This window comes from Cricetulus griseus, chromosome 8 (genome assembly GCF_003668045.3).
Source record: "Cricetulus griseus strain 17A/GY chromosome 8, alternate assembly CriGri-PICRH-1.0, whole genome shotgun sequence".
NCBI lineage: Eukaryota > Metazoa > Chordata > Mammalia > Rodentia > Cricetidae > Cricetulus > Cricetulus griseus.
The window spans coordinates 35,700,124-35,711,346 of NC_048601.1; the positions used below are offsets into that span (position 1 = coordinate 35,700,124).

The following is an 11,223-nucleotide window of genomic DNA, read 5'->3' on the forward strand; positions in this document are numbered from 1 at the left end:
AATTTAAATTATAAGAGCCAGGGGGGCAAGCCTAAGCTATAGGCCGAGCTTTTATAATTAATAATAAGTCTCCATGTCAGTTCTTTTGTGAGCTGGTAGCCCAAGGAAAAATCCTTGAACAGTGCCCATTACAAGCTGAGCCATATTTCTAGGGCTCATTTCATATTTTTTAAAGTTTACTGGTAGTAGATAAGGGATATTGCTGTCAAACCCGACCATCTTAGTTTCATCCCCAGAAACCCACACGGTGGAAGGAAAGATGTGACTACAATGTGACTACAGCACATTGTTCTCTGATCTCCACATGCACACCACGGATCCTGTGCATAAATCAATAAATAAATATTAAAAGAATCTGTGTTAAAGTTCACTGGAGCAGACCTATGGAGAGCTGACTGTAGGAGGACATTATGGGTTGAATTATGTCCTTCCTCTGTCCCCTAAAAGATGGGACATTTTGGGTTGATATTTCTCAGCTCTAGAACTGTTAGGAGAGAACTTTCTGTGATTTTTAAGCTACCCAGCCACTTGGACTTCAGCTCTAAAACTCTAATACAAGAGGGGAGAATGGAAGCAGTTAGTTAGGATTTTATTGCTGTGAAGAGACACCATGACCACGGCAACTCTTACAAGGAAAACATTTAATTGAGGGGGCTCACTTCTAGTTTCAGACATTCAGTCCATTATCATCATGGCGGGGAACGTGGCAACATGTGGCAACATGTAGGCAGCATGTAGGTGCTGGAGAAATAGCTGAGAGTCCTACATCTTGCAGGCAACAGGAAGTCAACTGACAGTCACACTGAGGAAAGCTTGAGCAAAAGAAACCTCAAAGCCCACCCCCACAGTGACATACTTCCTCCGACAAGGCCACACCTCCTAATAGTGCCACTCCCTTTGGGGGCCATTTTCTTTCAAACCACTACAGTGGTTCAGAAGCCTATTTCATTAGCTTAAGGAGTGGTAGAAATGGTAGCCTGGCCCCTAACTTTGTAAGTACTAGTGTGCTGGCTTTTATGGAGCCTCCATTCTAGGAAACTCTATAGACTAATTAACCCAGTCTTACTCTTATTTATCTATATTGAGGTGCTAGAGCTCAAACTCAAGGCCTCACGCTTGTATCTACACCCCTAGCTCAAGCTAAAATCTGTTGTTGCTTAAGACAGGATCTAATCTAGCTCGAGTTACCTGAAAACTTTCTCTGTAGCCAAGAACAGCCTTGAACTTCTGATCCTCTGGCCTTCATCCCCAGAAGCTTGGCCTATAGGCAATGTATCACACTGGGCTCCAGGCTAATTTTAAAATGAGGAACATCCTTCAGCTACATTTTCTGTAATTCTTTCCACTTCTATAATTGTTAGACAGTGGAAAAAAATACTCCTCAACTGGAGAATCTAATATATATATATATATATATATATATATATATATATATATACATTCTCATATCATAGGGTCCAGATGTACTTGCTGTGTAAGCATGAGGACCTGAGTTCAGATCCCAGCATCCAAATAAAAACCAAGTCTTACAGCACATGTCTGTAACCCCAGAACTGTAAAGGTGGAGAACAGGGGTCCCTGGGCAGCTAGGCTATCCAAATAAATGAGCTTCAGATTCAGTGGCAGCCCTTGTCTTAAGAGAAAGGTAGAGACTAACTGAGGAAAACACCTCACCATTGACCTCTGGCCTCTGCACACACATGTACAGGAATACGTAATCACACATACATACACACATCTGACTAGCATACAATAAGCTCTGGGTCTGACCCCAACAACTGCATGGTGGCAAATGCCTGCAATGTCAACTTCTTTGAAGTAGAGACAGGAGGATCAGAAATTCAAGGTCATCCTTGGCTACATATTGAACTATGAAGTCAGCCTGGGCTACATGAAAAATCGTATATTCTTTTTTACCTTTACGATAAAAATAATGGCTCCAAGAAATGAAATGTGTCAGGCCACTACGCTGTTTTCTCAGCACTCAGTAGGAAGAGACAGAGGGATGAAAGCAAATTCAAAGCCATCTCATCTACATAGTAAGTTCCAGGAACCAGCCAGGGCTACATAAAAGTAAATGAATGAGCCGGGCATTGGTGGCACATGCCTTTAATCCCAGCACTCAGGAGGCAGAGGCAGGTGGATCTCTGTGAGTTTGAGGCCAGCCTGGTCTCCAGAGCGAGTGCCAGGATAGGCTCCAAAGCTACACAGAGAAACCCTGTCTTGAAAAACCAAAATAAATAAATAAATAAATAAATAAATAAATAAATAAATAAATAATCTAAACAACTTTAATACTGCTTTTCTGAAGTGATCATCGTATTACTTTTAGATTTTGTTTTTGTTTTGTTTTGAGACACTGTCTTATGTAGCTCAGGATGTCAAATTGTAGGTATTAAGGATGACTCAAGTGCTGGGATTATAGGCATGTGCCAAGACACCTAACTTCAACATTCCTTTGAGAAGCCCAAACAATGATGCAAGATAAGCCCAACAGAGACCATCACAGCGACACTCTGAAAACTGAAAAGAAAGTCTTTATTGCGGCCAGTGACTGCACAGGAAACTTGTCCAAGTCACACAGCTCTGAGCCTTGCAGCCCTTTGTCTTTTATGCACAAAGCCCATATCACATCCTGGTTGTCACATTTCAGTTAGCCAGAAGCAGAAACTACAGAAGCCAAAAAGCAAGGTTAGTACATTTAGGGACTTTCCTGGAACTATGGACTAGGTCTTTGATGGATCAGGTCTTTATTCCCCTTTTGGCGGGTATTGGGGCCTATGTGCTGGGCTTTAAGGTTAGAATGGTGCCTCTAACATGCCATCAGTCATGCTAAGGTCTAGGGGCCTGTTACACACTGGCATGTAGGTATGCCTTACAATTTTCCTATACACCTCTTTCTCTTATCCTACATGCTTAACCTTGTGCTAAATATCTCCTCAGCTATATCCCATGCTATAGTTTCTGCAGAAAAAAAAACAAAATCCTGGCTTCATCTGAGAGGAGGCTTCAGGAACGAATTCCTCAGACTGCTGCAGGAAGCGGCTTGAAGCTGTGTCTCTAGCCACATCCCCATTGCTGCTGACAGCACGGAATTAATTCATGGTCAGGTGCTCAGACACTTGACCTACAGGCAAGTTAGAGATAAAGATTGGAGTTCCCAAAGTCATAGGATTGTAGCTGGCAAAGGACCAGGCAAGAGACAAGACTGTCTGTTAGGTTTGCTACGTGCCCATTTTGTAAGAACAGTAAAGTACTGTGACATTGGATCTAGACAAATCCCTGACGGTGGAGCCAGCATTCCTAGGAGAAAGTGGGCGCTAGGTGTGTGGCTCAGTGCTAGAGACTGCTTGCTTGTTCTAGTTTGTGTTCTGTTGCTTCAATAAAACACCAACCAAAACCAACCTGTTTCCACAGAGAGATTCTTTACTAAGCAGGGAAGAAAAGTTAAAGCGACAGTTTATAATGATAAAGAGGGGTTGGGTGTTGGTGACACACAACTTTAATCCCAGCATTTGGGAGGCAGAGGCAGAGGCAGGCAGATCTCTGTGAGTTCAAGGCTAGTGTGGGCTTGTGAGAAAAGCCTAGAACTAGTTCCAGCACAGCCTCCAAAGCCACAGAGAAACCCCTGTCTCAAAAAAAAAAAAAAAAAAAAAGAGAGAGAGAAAGGAGGAAACCCGAGGTCAGGATGAGGTGATTAATTTTAATTGGGCATGTTAATTAGGTGAACCAAAAGGGGTTTTTGATTGCTGGACTTTGACAGTCAGCCTCAGGAGGAGGAAGTGGCCAAATAAGGGTCTAGACCTTGGTGGCTAGCTTTAGGAATGTAATCTAACAGCTTTTAGCAAAGCAGAGGGAATGGATGGAGAAGGGCAAGGCCTTCCAGAGCCACATGCTCAAGTGAGCTAGTGTCCCTTCAAGCTATCTGTGTTATACAGCCCAGATCCACCTGCCCAGGGATGGTACCACCTACAGCAAGGGAGTTCAAAGCCAGCCTGGTCTACATAACGAGTTCCAGGATATATAGAAAGTCCCTGTCTCAAAAACAACAAACCAGAACACACACACACACACAGAGAGAGAGAGAGAGAGAGAGAGAGAGAGAGAGAGAGAGAGAAGGAAAGACGACACAGAGGGACAAGACAGAATCCTCTCTTTATCACTGTCCATGCTACTTCTTGGTGGATCTGAGTACTGGCCTACGGTATGCTCTAGTGAATGAAGCGTGCCCTCCAGTGTCATGCAAGAGTGCTTGCAACTCAGTTCTATCGTTCCTGAAGTTTACTAAATGCTTTACCTCCCTGAGCTTTAGTAGCAGTTAGAAACTCTCAGGGCTGATGGCAAAGTCAAATGTGTTCTTTGGTTTTCTTTTATTTCAGAGCTGGAGATCGAACCCAGAGCTTCTAGAATGTTCTGTGGGTGCTTCTGAAAGACCCCCGGAGAGGTTCTTTCGTGGAAGAAGACCCACACCCAGGAATCAGCGAAACCACGAACTTTGGATGTAAGAACAAGAGGATTTATTAATAACACGGATATCCGGGGCTTAGCTTCTGTTTTGCCAAGCCCCGAGCCCCGGAAGGAGGGTCCTTTTATAAGGGAAAACAGGCATAGTACAGAAGCGAAAAGCATCAAATCAGCATTTTCTCAAGGTTTAATAGCCAGGCGAAATGGCCTTATCTCCTGCCGGTCCAGATGGCTGGCCTTGGGACCGAGCGATCCGGCGGGGGTTGGCCTTGCGTGGGGCGGGGAGTTAGAGCCAGCAGCTGCAGAGATCAAAAGGTGCTAAGGAGGGAAGTGCTAAGGAGAGAAAGATGTATTCGTGCGCCCCGCCAGCTGCCGACCAGAGTAGAAAGGCTACAGCCCAGGGGTGGGGGTCTTTCATCCCCCATTTCTCTTGTTACTGAATGGAATCTTTCATTCAGAGGTCTCTGGATATTCTGGATCTATCTGCTTTAGCTGGTGGTATTGTTGAGTTAAAACTAAGGTTTGTATGGCAGATAATCGTTCTCTAATGAATTGAGTTATCTTGTTCAGAATGCAGGGACCAAGTATAAGGATTAATAATAGAATAATCAGAGGTCCCATGAGAGTAGATACCAGAGTAGTGATCCAGGGGGACTTAGTGAACCATCCTTCGAACCATCCTTGTTGAGACTCAAATAGCTGTTGCCTCTGTTTTAGCCTTTCCCTAAGTTTGGTCATGCTATCCCTTACTATTCCTGTATGATCTGCATAAAAGCAGCATTCTTCCTTGAGGGCAGCACATAGCCCCCCTTCCTGTAAAAATAATAAATCTAATCCTCGTCTGTTCTGCAGGACCACCTCAGAGAGTGATGTTAAGGATTTTTCGAGTGCACTGACTGACTCTTCCAGTACCTGGATGTCCGTGTGCATGGCTTGTTGTAGAAGCTTAAAATGATTAATTCCCTGTAGGGCAACGGTTCCGGTCCCTATGCCGGCTGCTATGCCCCCCACTGTTATTCCTCCTAATAATAGGGCCACGGTAAGGGATATTGGCTCCCTCTTATATCGGGTTGATTTCCCTAGTACGCTGTAAACATATTCAGGTTGGTGGTATGTGACTTTGGGCCAAAGTTCTATCAATATACAAAAATCAATGGTGGTGTTGAGAACAGTGGTAGAGACACAGGGAGTCAACCCAGTACTGCAAGCCCAATAAGTTCCATAAGGGGCAACAAGGTATCGGCTGTCCTGAGATAATGGCTCTACTTGGTTACATAACTCTTGATGTGAGGGAGGGATCCTGCCTATGCATAGCCCCTTTCCTGAGACCTCAGATATTGTGAGCTTGTGCTGCATAGCAGCTCCACAACTGGTAGGTGCTGAGGTCTGGTTGGAGTAGTTGCCCAGTATTGCCACGCCTTCATAATATGGGGGCCGGGAAACTAGGCATAACCAGCATTCCTGAGTCTTGTTGGGGTCTGAAAAATTTAAGGCTTGGTAAACTCCTTGGATTAATTGTAATAATCTATCTCCGGTACCTGGAGGGTCTCTGGTTAACTCGATGTTTAGGGCATCTGGGGTGGGGGAGAAGATGACAGCATCTGGGGTAGGAGTGATAGCTTTAGGAACGGTAGGGGGTTCAGGGACTTGGAATTGGGTTGGGGATCTCTGGTCCGCTATTACTGTGTTTGGCCCGACTGATTGTTGGCTTAGGGGAGTAATTTGTCTGTACAGGGAGAATAAGGTCACCGGATCTTTCCCTGCTCGGTGCAGCCGGAGTCCCCAGACTTTAGGACTATCCCAAGTAGTCCTTTTTCCAGCATCTGTGAACCTTAGGATGAGAGGGTTGCATTTTCCTCCGGGGGTGGCGCCTTGAAAACCTCCCCCTCCGGCACTATCATAACAGGGTCCGCAGGCTCTTTGCCCACATTTCCATGGTCCTTTCCCTGCGTACCCTGGGATCTCCCTCCGTTTGAGAGTGATGAAATCCCAAGAGGAAGAGGGTTTCCAGTAAGCCTCCCCTGTGGTTTCACATCCCCAGCTTGCACAGTACCCTTCCTGTGGCCCCCCGCAGTCATGAGTTGGTCTATGGCCAGGACAAACATAAAAATCCTTGCTTCTTGTCCCTATCCTTCCCCCAGGGTGGTGGCATCCGTACCCTGGGAATGGTTCCTGGTCAGAGGGATCCCAATCAGACCCTACTAAGTCACATAGGTCGACATAGAGAGGAGGGAACCCATCATGTAGAGTCCCTATATAAGTGCTGAGGTTGGCTATTTCCCCGGTCCCTAGATTGGCTATTTTCCAGGTGATATTATAAACCCTGTGGGGGTTAGTTGCTACATGGGGGGTAAACAGACAACCAATCAACAGGAGGGTGTACGAGAGAGTCTTATCTTTAAAGGATTTTGAGTGCGGTGTGCGGTCCATTCTGATGTAGTGGCTGAATCGGTGGGTCGGGCTGGCTTTACATGTGAAGCATGTATCCAAGCGGCAATGCCGTCTACTTTGAGTGCGGTGGGAGTGGTAAGCAAAACGATGTAGGGTCCCTTCCAGTGGGGTTCAAGGTTCTTGGCCTGGTGACGCCGGACCCAAACGGTGTCCCCGATCTGGTAGGAATGGGGGATGGTGGGATGGTCCCTCTGGTCTTTATAAGCTTGAGCAAGGGGTTTCCAAATCTCCCGTTGTACTAATTGTAGTGCCTGTAAATGAGCTTGGAGAGAAGGGGAGTTAGCAAAATCTGAGACATCTTGATCAAGAAAGTTAATGATAGGAGTAGGTACTCCATGCAGGATTTCAAAAGGTGTGAGCCCATGTGGCCCAGGGGTGTTGCGAGCACGATAGAGGGCTAGGGGGAGTAGGAGGACCCAGTCTCTAGTGCCAGTTGCAAGCGACAATTTTGTTAAAGTCTCCTTGATTGTTCTATTCATCCTTTCTACCTGTCCTGAACTTTGGGGTCTATAAGCACAATGTAATTTCCAATCAATCCCCAACAAGGTGGCCACTGACTGACTTATCTGGGAGGTGAAGGCGGGCCCATTATCTGTTCCCAGTACCTGAGGCATCCCATAACGTGGAAAGATTTCTTCAAGCAATTTCTTAGTAACGATCTTGGCTGTTTCATGTTTAGTAGGAAAGGCTTCAACCCATCCTGAAAAGGTGTCTACAAAAACTAATAGATACTTGTATCCATATTTACCTGGTTTAATCTCAGTGAAATCTATCTCCCAATGTGTTCCGGGCCGGTAGCCTCTGACCCGGTTCCCAGGAGGAAGCTTCAGTCTGGATGCGTTGACTCGGGCGCACGCATCACATTGTTCAGTTACCTGTTTTAGAATGTCATTCTTCCCCAAAAGGAAATTGAATTCCTCTTCTCGTTCGAGGAGCTCCCGCATCTTCTTGGAGCTCAGATGTGTCATCTTATGTAAAAATGTCACTAGGTACTTGGTTACCCGGTAGGGGATGACAGTCTTTCCTTCATAAGTCCAATCCCCGTTTGGTTCCTTTGTGGCTCCCAATTTCTCTAGGGTTTGGATGTCTCTTTGTTCATAGTCCCATGAGGGGGTGGGACGGTCGTTGGTGGGCTCCAGAGCCAGGAGGCTAGTGGTGTCTGTGGTCAGGGCCGCCTCTCGGGCAGCCAAGTCTGCCCTCCGATTGCCCCTGGCTTCAAGAGAATCCCCTTTTTGATGTCCGGGGCAATGTATGATACTTAAGGCGGAGGGCAGATGAAGAGCTCTTAGGAGAGCGAGGATTTCCTCCTTATTCTTAATGTCTTTCCCTTCGGAGGTAAGCAGCCCCCTCCGTCTGTAAATTTCTCCATGTATATGGGCAGTGGCAAAGGCATAACGACTGTCTGTGTACACGGTGAGCCTCTTACCTTCTGCCAATTTTAGAGCCTGCGTGAGTGCAATGAGTTCTGCCCTCTGCGCAGAGGTTCCGGGAGGGAGTGCCTGAGCCCAGACAACCTGATTCTCTGTGGTGACTGCTGCGCCCGCCCTTCGTTTTCCTTGATGCAAAAAGCTGCTTCCATCCGTGAACCAGATGTGGTCCGGGCTGGGTAGAGGCTGGTCAGTCAGGTCGGGTCTCGCCCCATGGGCCTCAGCCAGTACCTGTAAGCAATTATGAGCCTCTGGCTCCCCTGGGAGAGGGAGCAAGGTGGCTGGATTCAGAGTCACCAGAGGCCCAAAGTGGACCCGGTCTTTGTCCAACAGCATAGTCTGGTAATGAGTCATTCGGGCATTAGTGAGCCATCTGTCTGGAGGCTGTCTGATGACTGCCTCAACCGCATGAGGGGCATGTATGGTCAAAGGCTGCCCCAAGGTTAGCTTGTAAGAATCTTTTACTAGCAGGGCTATGGCGGCAATCATTCGGAGACAGGGTGGCCATCCCGATGCTACAGGATCCAATTTCTTGGAGAGGTATGCAGTGGGCCTTCTCCAAGGCCCCAGTTTTTGGGTGAGGACTCCCTTGGCATAGCCTCCTTTCTCATCTATAAAGAGTTCAAATGGCTTAGCTAAGTCCGGTAGACCCAGGGCTGGTGATTCAAGGAGAGCCTTTTTGATGTTGGTGAAGGCTTTCTTTTGGGGCTCTTCCCATTTAAAAGCAACCCCTGGCCGAGTGAGGGGGTAGAGGGGAGCCGCCATTTCGGCAAACCCGGGGATCCATAGGCGGCAGAAGCCTGCCGTTCCCAAGAACTCTCTCAGTTGGCGGGGATTTTGTGGGGTGGGAATGTCTAAGATGGCTCGCATACGGGCTTCCGTTAGCCATCGCCGTCCATCCTTTATCTTGTATCCTAAATAGGTCACCTGTTTCTGACATATCTGGGCCTTCTTGGCGGATGCCCGGTATCCTAGGCTCCCAAGAGTCTGGAGGAGGGCTCGAGTGCCTTCCTTGCATTCTTCCTTGGTTTTGGCTGCCAGGAGGATGTCATCTACATACTGTAAGAGGATTAGCGCGGGGTACCGGACCCGGAATCCTGCCAGATCCTGATGTAAAGCTTCATCAAAAAGGGTGGGGCTGTTCTTAAACCCTTGAGGTAACCTAGTCCAAGTTAGCTGCCCAGAGATTCCAAGGTCGGCATCCTGCCATTCAAAGGCAAATATAGGTTGGCTGGTGGGATGCAGGCGGAGGCAGAAGAAGGCATCTTTAAGATCTAAGACTGTATACCAGGTATAGTTGGGTGGCAATCCGCTCAGCAAATTATAAGGGTTGGGGACAGTAGGGTGTATGTCCTCTATCCTTTTATTGACCTCCCTCAGATCCTGTACTGGCCTATAGTCATTGGTTCCTGGCTTCCTGACGGGCAACAAAGGTGTATTCCAAGGAGATTTACAGGGCACCAGAATCCCTTGTTCAAGTAACCTTTTAATATGTGGCCGAATTCCTTCTCGGGCTTCTTTAGGCATTGGATACTGTCTGACGGATGCAGGAAGGATGGCAGCTTTTAAGGTTACTATAATTGGGGCCTGGTTGATGGCAAGGCCCATTCCTCCTGTTTCAGCCCAGGCTTGGGGAAATTCCGCAAGCCAGTGATCAAGGGTTTCCTGATTGTTCGAATTAGTCCTCTTTTCATGGAGTCTGTATTCATCTTCTATGGACATTGTCAAGATGGTAAGGGGAATTCCCTCTGGCCCTGTGACTTTGACTTCTGACCTCTCAAAGTGTATTTGAGCTCTTAATTTGGTCAATAGGTCCCGTCCTAGTAAGGGGTAGGGGCAATCTGGCACATGGAGGAAAGAATGCATAACCTTACCAGTCGCGAGCTGGAGCTGCCGATTTGTAGTCCAATGGTACTGCTTTCCGCCTGTAGCTCCCTGTACCCATGCAGTCCGGTGACTCAGGGGTCCGGGTGACCGATTCAGAACGGAATGTTGTGCCCCTGTATCTACTAGGAAGGTGACCGGATGCCCCCCGACTTGCAGTGTTATCCTGGGCTCAGGGGGGGGCTCCTGGCCCTGACTTCTCTAATCTTCTAGGTTTAGAAGGTCAGAGGTTCTTGGCCGTGGAGGCTTGGCCCGGGGGTTCTTAGGGCATTCTTTTGCCCAATGTCCTTTTTCTTTGCAGTAAGCGCATTGATCCCTGTCCAGGTGGGGCCCCCTTCTGCCATCCCTCTGCCTATTCTGTCTCTGACCTGTCACTACTGTGGCCAATAGCCTGCTCATCTCTCTATTCCGCTTACGGTCTCTTGCAGCCTCTTTCTCCTCTGCTTCTTTTCTCAGTCTTTCCTCTCTCTCCTGGGCTTCCTTTCTCCAACGTTCTTCTCTTTCTGTCTGTGTCTCTCTCTTATTAAAAATACGTTCTGCTTCCTTTAACAAGTCTTGGAGCGTATATCCTTGTAAATTTTCTAGCCTTTGGAGCTTGTTTCTTATGTCCGGGGCTGACTGCCAAATAAAGGACATAGAAACGCTGGTGGCCTGCCCTGGATCTTCTGGATCATAGGGAGTATACATTCTATATGCTCCTTTTAGTCTCTCTAGAAAAGTGGCGGGCGATTCCTCCGCCCCCTGTATTACCTGCTTTACCTGGGCCAAATTGGTGGGTCGGCGTCCTGCCCCCCGGAGACCCGCGACCAGCAACTGGCGATAGAGACGCAGATGGGTCCTACCTGCTTCAGTAGTAAAATCCCATTCAGGTCTTTCAAGAGGGCAAGCCGCATCGATTTCATTGGGCAGCTGGGTGGGCTGCCCGTTGGCTCCTGGGACATTCTTTCGTGCCTCTAGTAGAACACGCTGTTTCTCTTCCGAGGTTAAAAGAACCTGC

The 11,223-nt window shown here is 47.5% G+C and overlaps 1 protein-coding gene across 1 annotated transcript; it reads right to left on the bottom strand.

The window, feature by feature from the left end:
* Positions 1-6,280: 6,280 nt before the first annotated feature.
* Positions 6,281-10,968, bottom strand: LOC113837033. Its single transcript, XM_027429030.2, has 2 exons — positions 7,664-10,968; positions 6,281-7,177 (listed from the first exon to the last, which is right to left on the bottom strand). Exons 1-2 carry the CDS (start codon positions 10,206-10,208, stop codon positions 6,831-6,833), a joined length of 2,892 nt encoding a protein of 963 aa, XP_027284831.1. The 5' UTR covers positions 10,209-10,968; the 3' UTR covers positions 6,281-6,830.
* Between the last annotated feature and the right edge of the window lie 255 nt (positions 10,969-11,223).

What these genes read in the sequence shown, in the direction of transcription:
- LOC113837033 (XM_027429030.2), bottom strand. Translation starts at nt 10,208, where the DNA reads ATGCATTCTTTCCTCCATGTGCCAGATTGCCCCTACCCCTTACTAGGA. An exon ending in TTTCACTGAGATTAAACCAG is followed by an intron (nt 7,178 to 7,663) that starts GTAAATATGGAT and finishes CTTCTCTCCAAG; the next exon opens with CTCATTTACAGGCACTACAA.